Source organism: Ursus arctos, unplaced genomic scaffold, assembly GCF_023065955.2.
Source record: "Ursus arctos isolate Adak ecotype North America unplaced genomic scaffold, UrsArc2.0 scaffold_8, whole genome shotgun sequence".
Classification (NCBI taxonomy): domain Eukaryota; kingdom Metazoa; phylum Chordata; class Mammalia; order Carnivora; family Ursidae; genus Ursus; species Ursus arctos.
This window is the reverse complement of record NW_026623100.1, coordinates 21,241,616-21,255,716: the sequence shown is the minus strand read 5'-3', so window position 1 is coordinate 21,255,716 and position 14,101 is coordinate 21,241,616. Positions and strand designations below refer to the sequence as shown.

The 14,101-nt window shown below is 37.5% G+C and overlaps 1 protein-coding gene across 8 annotated transcripts in view; it reads left to right on the top strand.

Moving 5' to 3' along the window:
• ASB3 (ankyrin repeat and SOCS box containing 3) overlaps nt 1-11,812 on the top strand; it is a 101,295-nt gene extending 89,483 nt beyond the window's left edge. For all 8 annotated transcript variants that reach the window (XM_048222640.2, XM_026486144.4, XM_044378137.3 and 5 more), the window contains one exon: nt 9,957-11,812. In XM_048222640.2, coding sequence (XP_048078597.1) covers nt 9,957-10,159 — 203 coding nt within the window. In that variant the 3' untranslated portion in view covers nt 10,160-11,812. The remainder of the gene's footprint in view (nt 1-9,956) is intronic.
• Nucleotides 11,813-14,101: the final 2,289 nt, after the last annotated feature.

The following is a 14,101-nucleotide window of genomic DNA, read 5'->3' as shown; positions in this document are numbered from 1 at the left end:
CAGAAATGGAAAGAAAAGGTTGATTTGTGATAGGTTAGGTGTTCTGTTTGTGAAACACAAAGAACATTATGAGGACTCCTTGCTAAATATGATGGGCTGAGCAAGTATCCACAACCAGAGTTTCCTTTGAAACTTTGAGCAGTACTCATAGTTTGGAGCAATGCTCCTTCCTCGTATATTCTTCACGATAAACCCCTGCCTGTAGTAAGTACACTAAACTGACTACATGTAGCACCTTATTTTAAGAGATTGTTATATTTGCATTTAAAAATTGAGGAATAACTACCAGAAACAATTTAAATTTAGTAGTAGCTTATCTGTATTCCTTCTGGTAATATTTTTTCCCCTGGCTTTATTGAAATATATTTGACATATAACATTGTGTAAGTTTGAAGTATACCTTTTTGGTAATAATTAACTAGCATTCCAGTTGTCTATTCAAGCCATTTCTAGTTTAAGGTAATAATGTATATCCAGTTTTAAAAAAACATTTTTCTGTTATCTACAGCAAGAGCATGTATCTTGTGCAAAAGGCGAATTTCATTTCTTCAAGATACATCTTTCAAGATACATCTTTTTTTTTTTTTAAGTTTATTTTCTTATTTACTTTTAGTAATCTCTGTACCAACATGGGGCTTGAAGTCCTGACCCCAAGATCAAGAGCCCCATACTTTACTAACTGAGTCTGCCAGGCGCCCCTTAAGATGTATCTTTTATATCATTAAGTTGCTTGTTTAAAAGATAGGAGGTGTGGCACAATCTTATTTCAAGCTAATGGAGAGTTTTAACTCCTCTGCTACTTTGATTCTTATGGTGGTGAATGGTAATGATATGGTTCAGGTTTTGCATGGACATCAGGCCAAGTAAATGGGTACATATTTGAGCTCTGGAATTAAATAGACACACCTCCACTTCTTTCTTCTTTCTTTTTTTCTTTCTTTCTTTCTTTCTTTCTTTCTTTCTTTCTTTCTTTCTTTCTTTCTTTCTTTCTTTCTTTCTTTCTTTCTTTCGTTTTATTTATTTATTTGACAGAGAGAGAGACAGCCAATGAGAGAGGGAACACAATCAGGGGGAGTGGGAGAGGAAGAAGTAGGCTCCTAGTGGAGCAGGGAACCTGATGCGGGGCTCGATCCCAGGACTCTGGAATCACGCCCTGAGCCGAAGGCAGACGCTGAATGACTGAGCCACCCAGGCGCCCCCCTCCACTACTTTCTAGCTATAGAGAAGTTACTTATATCTCTGAGCCTTGGTTTCTTCAATTAAAAGAAGGGTAATAATAGAACCTACCTCACATAATTTTTATAACGTATTTTGTCATTCTTCTTCCTTGGAACACAGAAGACTTGGGTTTTCCAGCCGCCATTATCATGTGAATGGTGTAAGTAGTCAAAGGTCATTGGGTGTGAGCTCTCTGTGCTCTCACTTCTCTAACTGAGGAAATGTGAAAGTCATGTTTGAGATGGTGGTGATGCAAGGTGGAAGTAACCTAACACTTAGTTGTCATTTCAGGCACCTGCCCTGGAGAATCACCTGGCCTGAGGAAGATTTTACATGGGGAAGAAATAAAACTTTGTTGTGTTAAGATACTGGTTTTTAGGATTTATATGTTATCACAGCACAACATAGCTTGTAACCCAGTTAACCCATAACTAAATCTTGTGTCAGAGTCCATGTCCAATGAAAGGTCAATAAAAGCTACAAATAATGTAGTCGTGTACTTGGTAATGAGTATTTATACAAATGCTGTTTGGGGGAATAGCTCAACTAAAAACCACCTGCTTCTTATTTTAAATGCTGATTTATAAAACCCCAACTTGCAGTTTTCAGATAAAATTTTCAGTAAATTGAAAGGTCTCTAAATTTGGTAGGGATCAGGAAAATATGTGGAGTAAAGAGTTGTCCTTTTAAAACTACAGGAAACATGGTATATTGTGTCTAGTCACAGGGACCATGCCCATAGAATTATTAAAGCTCGGTATTTGGTGAGTTTTTAACTCTAGAGGCATTTTCTCTGGTTTGAGGTATTATCACTACAAACCCCAACAGTAATTGCCTTTTATCTTGAAAAATTAAACATGTGATCTTCTATTTATAGAGTAGGAAACTTGACCTCCAAGATTCCAGCCATATTTTTGGCCTTTATAACTCTAGCAGAATCATGCCTTGATTAACAGTGTCCTACAGACTGCCCTTATTGTTAGATTTAAGAGCCAGACTTAGTTTTGTTTTGTTTTTTAATGAGAAATTTATAGTTAACTGAAAATTTTAACAAGATCCCATCTGCCCATTTATATTTTTAGCTTCACACAACCTCTTACTAATCCAAGTGTAGCATCACATAGCATTTCTTACTAATCCACATGGCTTTGTGTGTGTGTGTGTGTGTGTGGTGGGGAAATTCTTACTAAACTAGGTACTAACAGGTTGTAGCCAGGGTTGCTGGGACATTTTGCCGTTAAAACTGTTCTGATGTTGTCAATAGTCTGTTGGTAAGCTGAGAGAGGAGAAAGTGTTGCCCTAGAGCAATTAAAACAGAATTTTAAAAAGTATTCCAAGTATCAGGTTACCAATATTATTTGAAAGATCATCTTACTTCTCCTAGATGTGTATTGCATTGGATTTGTGTGCAGGCAGACCCTGGGGACTACCTATATCCAAATTAAAAAAAAAATTATTTTCTAGACCCAAAATATCTATTTTAAGGTAGACAGGCAATTAGAATAGAACCTTTAGCTCGGGGATAGCTTGTTCATTTGAGAATTTTTAATCATTCAGTCTGTAATTTTAGTTAGTTACAAATATGGACCACAGGCAGAAGTTTTAAGTAAAGAGAAGCTATCATGCAAGTATTTCTATAGATGGACATTTACACATCTAGCTGTTTATATAGATTAATTCCTTAGTGAGTGGATTCTTTAATTACATGTCAACTCTGTGTTAGACACTGGCAGAATTTATGAATGAAGAAATAAAGCGAGCATAGTTCTTGAGTGCAAGGGCTAAAGGGAATGATGCAGGGTTATGGCAGAGGCTTGACATGTTTTATAGATTAAGGTGTCTGAGTTTGTAAAAACAACAACAACAACATTAAATATTTGGTTAAAAATCTTGGATTTTTATTTTATTATCACTTTGGATAAAAGTGATTATTTATGTGATAAGGTTTCGAATAAGCCAGAGGGAGATGGGATTAGCCTTGAATAGGCCCATTTCTTTGGGAAGAAGAGAGATGAAGATGGTGTGATTCAAGATAAGTTTATAGTTGGAGAACCGTGCCTTCAGAGAGAGAGGGCCCCGAAGTCCTCCTGTTTCACTCTGAAGTAGGAAGGAAATGGTGCTGAGGAGACTGAAGTGACAGTTGGGTGGGAACGGGATGGTTGAGAATGGTTGTTGTGGGAAATGAATGAGCGGCCCTACATACCTGGCTGGTGGTACTAGCTTATATGGTTATGGGATCATTTTGGTTACGGGATCCCAGCATCAGTTCACTTTCTCTGTGTTGAGGTGCAGAAGGAGAGTGGTTAGATTGATCCTGGGGATTGTCAGCAGATAGAGAAGAACTGAGGATGATAAAATAACATAAGTGATGGGCCTCCTGGAATCTAGTCTCAATAGGAAAGGACATGAGAAAGAAAGGGACCTGATAGTGGCAGGAGGAGTCTGGGGACCTGAGGTCTCCATGATATGAAAGATTTGAGTATATTGGCAGTAAGGGAAAGCAGAGTCTGAAAGTATAGGCAGTAGTGTACCCTGGAATTTAAAGACAGAAAACCATGAGTCTGGAATTGGTGCAGAACCATGAGAATGCTACATTTGCCTCCTAGACTTTGTGGTAGGTGTGATAGAGGTGGACGAATGAGAAAATTCTCTGTGACAAATTGGTCAAAGAACTAATTTCCCTGGGAGGACCAGCCTTCTGTGACGACAGAGGAGGAGAGTTTTCTCTACAGTGTTCTAGATGTAGGCGAGTTTGTTTATGGTAGAATGGGGATTCCTGAGAACTTTATGGAAAAGTTGTAGAGCAGTTAAAATTTACTTTATAATATTGAGTCTAATTTTTTCCTCTTGTCTCAGATTACTGTGTTTTAATACCCTAAACAGGGTAGGGTAATGAAGAATGGATTTTTCTAGGAGATTCTAAGACCATGATTCATTCTTTCATTTGATAACCACAGGAAATTGCTTAGGCTAGATGATTTTAGTAATTTGCAAATATTACAGGCTCCAAAGAGGCATTCTAAAGGTGGGAAAGAGGAAAATAAAATTGCTTATCAATGATGAAGTTCCCTTTCATTTTGTCTTTTCTCTACTAGTGATGTAGTTGTAAGAATTGAGTTTTCGTCTCCCCCCCCCCCCCCACACCAGCTGAAAACACGTGGCCCAATGCTTTGTACTTACATATCCATAGGGGTTAGAAAAATGTTTTTTGGAAAATCTCTGTAAGAATGACTACTGATGGAGTCATGGAGATAACATCATTCATGAAATGAGTTTATTACATCATTAATAGACTATCACAGGAAAGGAGTTGAAACCGGAGCAGCACAAAGTAATACCGTGGTGTATAACTTCCTAAAAACATGACTTTTGAAATATATTAAAGTCTTTGTAGTACTTTATTATGTGATGGGAGTGACCACAATAGTTGTTTATACATATAGAGGTTTGCTCATTCTCCTATGGCACAATATGTAAGAGTCCTCAAACTTAAAGATAGATTATATACTTTTTTCTTGCTAAAATACCACTGTTCTAATTTTTCTTAACCTCCTTTTTATTGGTGATAAATAGGTATCAGTAGTATGAAATCTTGTGCATATTTTCTAAAAATTCTGTTAATTTAAGGTGAAGATGATATTTTAACTGAGTGAGAAAGTAAACACTTTCTGAAAGAAAGCTTTGCTTGGGGAGATGATTCTGGAAAAAAATAAGGGGAAATACTTCTATTGTTAAGTGATTTTCTTGCCAAAATCAATGTGTGTCACCTAGAAAAATTCTCGTATTGACATATTTAAAGTACTTGGAAACTGTTTCCTTGGGTTTTGAATGCATTTAATAAACATGTAGAGAAGCAAAACTTTCTAATTAGCTTATAAACTGATAACAGAAAAAATAGAAATTTGTTGGATAAATTTTGATAAAAACTTTTGCATAATTGGAAGATGGGATCAGATAGTATCCTGATTAGTTCAACTAAGCTACAATGTATTCCTCCCATTTGGACCTCATGCTTTTTTGTAAGATATTTTTTTAGCCATATCAGCCCTTACATCCAAGTATTGAAATAAACTGGACCTAGAACCAAATCTTGGAATTGCCAAGTCACTAAGAAGTAAATTTATAAAGATTAGTCAATCACCTCGCTCTTGTTAAAATGTTAGTATTTTTAGGGGCGCCTGGTTGGCACAGCAGTTAAGCGTCTGCCTTCGGCTCTGGGCGTGATCCCGGCGTTCTGGGATCGAGCCCCACATCAGGCTCTTCCGCTATGAGCCTGCTTCTTCCTCTCCCACTCCCCCTGCTTGTGTTCCCTCTCTCGCTGGCTGTCTCTATCTCTGTCGAATAAATAAATAAAATCTTAAAAAAAAATGTTAATATTTTTAGTAAAAGTAAAAAAGATTTTATACCTCTAATAGACATTTTAAAAAGTATATCTTATTTTAGCTTATTCTTTTAATTTTATATGTCTTATAGTATAAATAATGTTAATTTAATAGTATATACATATCATTGATATGTAATTAAGTATCTACACTTTGGCGTTACGTAGTCAGACTTTTCCCTAATTGGGTGTGCAGTCAAAACATTTGGAGATCACTAGATTAGATGGTGTGTAGGATTTGTATGTTATTTTATAGTTTATAAAATGCTTTGCAAATGTGTTCTAACTTGAACCTCATCAACAACCTTTCAATGCAGAGAAGTGGCATCCTGTCAGTTTTATAGATGAGGCATTATGCCTGTGTTACAGAGGAAGAACTCAAAGTCAAAGTATTTAAATGACTTGTCCAAGGTCATACAACTTGTTCATAGTGGCTTCTCAATTCCAGGCAGGTCTTTTTACTATATGGTTCTATTTCCATTCATTTTGGTTATTGCTGTTCTACTGGTCATTCTCCATGTTTTGATTTCCTGCCCTAATCTGTCTGTTATTTATTTTTCAGAACCCTCAAGTAGTTGCTTTTTGTATGTTGTCTAGAGTTTTTGGTTGTAATCTGTGAGAGAGAGAGAGAGAGAGAGAGAGACAGACTGTACTGGTAAATTAAGAAAGACTAGGAAAAAAGGATGGAAGTCAACCAGAAGGACAGTATATTAATGATGGAAATATAAAGTGTACTGGATGGCCCAGAAGTCAAATGAATACATTTCATGCAGAAAGCCATGCAGAGGAACCTGAGAAATGTAGTCCAGGCAGATAGATCATTTGAATATTGGCATGAAGGCAGGCTAGAGATGATTGGTTGTGGGAAGTATAGATAGTGGGTATGTATGATGTATGTATAGTTCTGTGCTATAGTAAAGTTGGCATTAATAAGCATATGAATTAAGAATTGTGGGGTTTAGTTTTATCATGTTTCATCTTAAAACTTCATATAACATGTAGCCTTCTGTTTTGATTGTTCTGTCAGTACATACAACAAAAAGAGCAAAATAGAATTCTGTATAGGAATGAAAAGTTAAAGGTTGTTTGTCTGCTAATGGATGTATAGATAAACCAGGTTTAATATACTAAATTAAATATGACTGGGTCAGAAAAATGACTTAAAAGTATAGCATGGTTTCAGACATCATTTTCTAGGCTACGGTCAGTGCCATAATCCAAGAAGACAGAGATGGATTTAACAAATTAAAATCTGGCTTTAAGAGGTTTTCATGAAAGTGTGTTTTTACATATGTACAGCTTCTGGGCTATTTCATACTATAAATTCAAGGCATGGCTTGATCTTCTCTCAGCCTAGTGGTAACACATCTGGAAATCCTATGCATCGCTAAAACTTTCATAGGAATTTTGTGAGCTTGGAAATATTGCATATGTGATTATAAAGTTCCCTTAGTATTCACTAGCATATTAAACTAAGATGTCACTGAGGGGTATATTATTGTCTGTGTTAATAAGCTACAGATGAAAAACTCCCTTCAGTTCAAGTGAATACAGTTCTTCTTTCTAACTGTTCATGATGCCATTGATCTATTGTGCTCACAGGAGAAAAACCAAAATGGTACAATTAAAATTGTAACCAATGTCTCAAGTAACTGTACTCCTTTTTTTTTTTTTTTTTTTTTTTTGTATTATGAGATGGAAAGATAATCTGAAACTAGAATAGTTTCAGTGGCTTAGAACATGTAAGAGAATTACTTTGGGCTTTTCACACTTTAAAGAACCCTAGACTTGGAATCAGATCACTGGGATCTGATACAGCTATTTTGTTGATGTACAGTGTCAACATGGGCAAGTTACTTAAACTTCTCATAGCAAATGTGTATTGGGTCCAGTGGGGCTTGATCACAAATGATTATGTTTCCACATACATATTACATATACATACATATACATATAAACAAACAAATAAATGGTTTCTTTGAAGCTTTGAAGATAGTGCTATGGTGGTGTAGTCAGATGGCTTGGAAAGGCTTGTTGGCACTGCAGGAGGCCGTGGGGCAGCCAAAGGAGCTCTCCTCAGCCTGAGGAATTTGTAAGTCAGTGATCTGTCAAGTCAGAGAAGCTGACAAGGCATTAAGAATCCTTTAGCCCAGGTGGGTCGCTCTCCTCCAGGTTCTACAAGCATCCTTTATCTTCCTTCTGGGTGTGTAATAAGGAACTATGTTAACAAGAGTGTGCAGAAGGAAGAAATTTCAGATGAACAAGATGAATATTAAACCCCAACTGAATATAAGTAAAAATTCTCTTAACCAACTTCATTGTAACTCACATATTCTGATCTTGTCATTTCCTCTGACAGTCCCACCCAACTACAGTTGCCCATGATGTGCTTAGTGTTCTCAGTGGATAGGCTACTTTCTAGTATGCCTGCATGCTTGTGTTCATACAAGCTGAATTGTGTGCTTCCCAAGAATCACTTATGCTTGTTTCTAAAACTTTTATGACATTTGTGCATACCCAGTGACATTAGGACCAGTTATTGTTCCTGATCTCACTGGGTGAGAGGGCTTCTTTATTATGTCGTAGTTCAAAATAGTTAACCTACTCATTGAAGTTGAACCCACTTACTCATTTGGAAAACTGGGCATTTGCAGTTTGGGCATGCTTTTTATGTGCATTCTTGCTTATGTCTGTGTTGTTCCCCTTACCTGTGTTTTCCCATCTTAGAAGTGAGAAAAGGGTTCTTCCTTTTAAGTTTGCAGAATGGGATAAAATTTAAACAAGATATAGACATGGAAATACTGGAAATAAATATACTATGTACTGTAGATGCTATAGTCCTACTATCTATAATGGGGAGTCTGAGTTATGGTTTAAGAGAATTCTCTTCTTTTCTTAGATTCAGGTTTATGTACAAAATCAGATAACTCCTTTGCTTTACTTATTTGGCATTTTGAAAACCTATGGTTTGAAGAGTTTCCCACATTCTTAATAAACTACACTTAAGCCAATAGGCTTAAACTAAAATGTTAGATGGTGGATTAACTTCAGTGGTTTGGAAGGTGTTGAAGATGTTAGAGAATTAGAATGGCAGGTCCTACAGGATATTAGTTTACGGAACTCTGGACTTGGAGTCAGACCAGCTGGTCTGGTATCAGCTGGGCTCCTGATAGTATTTGCCTTTGCTGCTCTGATCCTGGTCTGTTAATCATTGTTATATTTCATGAGGACTTATAAAAGATTTCTTAGACTAATAAAAGACTTTAGATTTGATCCACACATAAAACCAATAGTCGTTTTTGATACTCTCAGTTTCTGTGAACATTAGCTTCTTTTTTTTTTTTAAAATTTTAAAATATTTATTTATTTGCGAGACAGTGAGTGAGAGAGAGAGCACAATCAGGGGCAAAGGGAGAGGGAGAAGCAGGCTTCCCGCTAAGCAAGGAGACCGAGGTGGGGCTCTATCACAGGACCCTGAGATCAAGACCTGAGCCGAAGGCAGACCCTTAACCGACTGAGCCACCCAGGCAGCCCAACATTAGCTTCTTCAGTTAACACTTCTGTCTTAGAAAATGAAATGCTATTTTATGATTCTTAATCAAGTACTTCTGTATTGTCCTTTAATTGGTAGTTAGCTTTCGGCAGTAGTAGTTTTAAGTGTGTATGCATGGGTTGGGGTCATAGGCACTTTAGTTCGAATCCTGGTTCTTACCATGTACAAGATGTATAACTTTTGGAAAGGTATGTAAACGTCCTTAGACTTCTGTTTTCTTCCGTCTATACGAGTGTGATAATATATACCTCATAGGGTAATGAAGATAGAAAGATCATGTTTGTGAAGTGTATGGGCATGTGGCATAGCAGGTACTCAGTAAGTGCTCCTTTTCTCTCTGTGTAAGTTTTAAATTTTCATTCTGTTATGGATAAAAAGAGGAAAACCTCTGCAAATTACTCATTCCTTCACTTGGTGTGGTTGCTGTAGAGACCATTTGCAATGCCACAGAGTCAGAGGGATATGGTATTTGCTGCTGTAAGTTTCTGTCATTTCTAAAAGTAGTTCACCCATTTCTTAAATACCAACTGGTACTGCCACATCTTTAGAATGTGAACATTTAGTTTTATATGGCCCTGAAACTGACTTTCAATGTGTGGCCAGCAACTGGAGAGAGAGGAACCAGGTAAAGGCTGTAAAGAGAATAAAAGGAGTAAATATGGTTTGTTGTGGTCATCCCCACCCGACAGATCTTTCAAAAGTAATCAAAGTAACACGTGCTTTCTCTTTACTACAAATAATTGGAAAGTTGTAAAAAAGAAAATAAAAAAAAATTCATCTTTCCTTTTTTTTTTGTTTCTCCAGCCTCTGTTCCATCCCTCACCCACCTTTGCCGTTTGGAAATTCGGTCCAGGGTAAAACCAGAACACCTACGATCCGACAGTTTTATCTGTCAGTTGCCACTTCCCAGAAGCCTACATAATTATTTGCTCTATGCAGAGGTTCTAAGGATGAATGAAATTCCAGAACTGGCAGTTCAAGATGAAGAAATCAGCGAAGCTACCTAATGCAGCTCATGTCTTACTCTGAAAACCACCAAAACAAAGAGTCATGCAGTACAAATGCTTCATGATTTTATAGTCATAAAAGATGATTTTTGTTTGTGTGGTTGGTTAGGTTTTGGCGGGGGGGGGGGGGCAGTAGTTAAATGCAAGTGTTTACAATTGGGTTTCCTGGTAAAAAAAATACTGTAAGCCTCACTTATGTTACTTTATTACAGATTGATCACCAGCACATTTTTATGTTGTAGATTCATTTACCTAAGCACTTTCTGCTTTATTCTGTGAATGTACTGTGATGCTGCTTCTAGTGCTAACCGTGGCGTATTTCCGCCTGTGACTCTGTGTTTGCCTAGGGCTAGGAGCTTGGAATGGAATGCATACAACTTTCCTGTAAGTGTACACACAGTGGGGTTGAATCTGTTATTATTATTCTTTTACTTGAGGTTGACTATCTTTTATGTTTATAAAAAACTACTTTGTATTCCATTCTCATCTCTTAATTCAGTCAGTTTTATGAAGAATTTCTACTCACTGGCTTTCACAGATCAACTCGGGAGAACTTTTTTTTTTTTTTTAAAGAATATAGAAAATGAATAATTTTGCTGTTATTGTTGGTTCCCCCTGCCACGCCCCAGTTCCTTGAACTCTCTTTGGCTGAAAGAAACCCATTTCTGCAAAGGCAAGAACAGACTTAAACTCAAAAATAGGCTCAGTTGAAAAAAATTAGGTCAGTATTGAAATAAAGAAGCATTTTACCACATTTAGAATACAAATCAGGAGACTGAGAGGGGCATTTCTGTGGCACCATCTTTAAAGAAAGAAAGCTATGTATTTCTGAGTCACTTAGTATCAAATAAAACATTCAAGCCCCAAATCTAAGGGCAGCTTTGATCCTATGAAGCAGTGATTGCCAGTTATATTAATATTATAGTGTTCTTCCTTTTTGTTATCTAGATAGGATATCACATAGTCCTTGATCTTATGAAATTTAGACCTCAGAATTCTAGGTTAATGAGACACCACCTCATTGGTTTTACAGACGCTCAGTATGAATCTCTGGTCAGAGAGGATTAAACACCGGATCAGGTGAGCTGTGGTAAGATGCTGTTGGGACCAACCTTAAAAGAAAGTTTATGAAAGCATTACTGTCATGATAGACAGCTAGAAATTGGGTCCACAGGAGGACAAGTCTTCTGTCCTAATGGGATCCTGTGCTTGAAATAAATAGGAGTGTGTCAGCCAAGTTCATCCCTGATAGGCCTGTGCTATTTGATAAAAGCAGTGATGAAGACAGACCAAATGAGGGAGCATTGTTAAGGTCCAGAGGGATGACTGAACTTGGTGCAGATTAGAGCTATAGTTGCTGCCTGTGGGTGGAGATAGAGTTTGAATGTGGGTATACAGCAGAGATAAGTGTAGCTATGGAAAACCAGGTGGAAATTCTGATACTTAATAAAGAAATTCCAAGTGTATGTACTGTGTAGTAATTTTTAAATGTTGTTCTAATCTTTATTCTTCCAAACCCTAGGTCTCCAATTTTGAACATAAGTGGTTTATTATTAGGGCCAAGTGCACATAGAACGTTTACATTTGAGGGTGAATCTTCTCATGTGTTTTTGTTCAGGTTCAAATGTGTAATAAAAATTAAACTATCCATAACATCATTGAGCTCTTGTTCTTAAAAATCTGAAAATGGGTATTTATATTTTATAATAAAATATGACTTTTATGACTTACAGCAAGGATCCAGTGAGAAATCTGGAAGTATCTACAGGTAGTGAGTTATAGTTACAACTTCTTTTTTTTTTTTAAGATTTTATTTATTTAAGAGAGAGTGAGTGTGAGAGAAAGCACAAACAGGGGGGAGGAGGGGCAGAGGGAGAGGGAGAAGCAGACTCTCCGCCAAGTGGAGAGCCCAACAGGGTCCCATCCCAGGACCCTAGTTCCACAACCTGAGCCAAAGGCAGACACCTAACCAACTGAGCCACCCACCCCTATAGTTACAACTTCTGATCAAAATGATACCTCTGGTTAGTATGAACTGTAAGCCCTGCCCTACAAGTGTGCTTTAATACTCTCCATTTTTATTTATTATTATTATTTTTAAAGATTTTATTTATTTATTCGACAGAGATAGAGACAGCCAGTGAGAGAGGGAATACAGGCAGGGGGAGCGGGAGAGGAAGAAGCAGGCTCCCAGTGGATGAGCCTGATGTGGGGCTCCGTCCCAGGACTCTGGGATCACACCCTGAGCCAAAGGCAGACGCCTAATGACTGAGCCACCCAGGTGCCCCTAGTTTTTATTATTTTTTAAAAAATATTTGTGGTTTTGTTTTTTCAATACTCTCATTTTATTTATTTTTTTAAAAATATTTTATTTACTTATTTGACAGAGAGAGCAGAGTACAAGCCGGGGGAGCGGCAGGCAGAAGGAGCAGCAGACTCCTTGCTGAGCAGGGAGCCTGATGTGGGACTCAATCCCAGAACCCTGGGATCATGATCTGAGCCAAAGGCAGGCGCTTAACTGACTGAGCCGCCCAGGTGCCCCCAATACTCTCATTTTAAAGTCACAGCTTCAGGAAGAACCCTGTAGTACCATAGTTCTCTAATGATGGTGCTTATTACTAGAGCAGGACGCAGATCAGTATTAATAACGGTTGTCAAGATTTCTCGCTCTCGCGCACACACACACACACACACACAACAATCTTGTGTTATCCTTTATTTCCCGTTGGTGCTTCCTGTCATAGGGTATTTTTTCATGATCATTTGATGGAACAGTGGTAACCTGAACATTGTTTCTTTATATTTCCATCTCCTTTTTGCCAAGTAGCAAGTGTGTTGATATGCACCTTGAGTTACACTCCTCTTGTGTTCCATGACCACCCATATCAGTGATAATCCTTGATTGGCAGCCTGAATGGCATATTTATGTCACATGACCAGTTGATATCTCTAACTTCTACCTAAGTCCATCTGTAAACCTGCATGAAAATTGTGATGTTTTATAGATCTTCAAGTATTATGTCAGGTAGAGTTTGAAAACATGAGTATTTTTTACTGATCACTACCTAAAATTCTATCATTTTGTTGGTCCTCAAAAATGATCATGAGTAATAACTAGTACAAATGTAAATAACCACATCTTCTCTGAAAAGTAGACTTGGTAGTTCCATGAGCATGGGATATAGAAAGAAGTTGAGAAAATCCATCTAAAAGTTTGCCTTTCACTTTTATACTCCTCTGTATTCTCAGAGGTATATTCCCCTAATTATATTTCTTCATTAGTCATAGAAATATTTGTTTGAAAAGGAACTTTCTGTACAATTTTTACCAGTGGGTGCCTAGTGCTATTGTGGAAAGATTTTAAGTTGCTAGTGAAGTTGCTAGTACTGTGGCCATTTTCAGTTTTATGATTAAGTGTTTTATTTATTTTTAATTATTGTTTTAAAAGATTTTATTTATTTGAGAGAGAAAGAGCACGACCAGAGGGGAAGGGCAGGGGGAGAGGGAAAAAGTAGGCTCCCCACTGAGCAGGGAGCCTGGCATGGGGCTCGAACCCAGGACCCTGGGACCATGACCTGAGCCCAAGGCAGATGCTTAACTGACTGAGCCACCCAGGTGCCCCTATGATCAAGTGTTTTAGATCTATCAATTTAGGAGAATAACCAGCAAAACTGTACACTGCCTTCTTCCAGTTTCATGAGTTGTATAATGCAAATGGAGGTTCTGCCCACTGACTTCATCCAAATACTCAATTTAAAGAGGACCTTGAAGCTAAAGGGATCTCTAGAGCTTTTCCCATGAGCTGGGAACATGATAATAGTACCATGGGTACTATTATTTCCCCTGAATTTCTTGTATCAGAGCTCTACTCACCTCCCTTCTCTCTTATCCTAAGCAGCTGGTCACATATAACTGAGTATGAAGACTTGTGTAGGAGAGAGC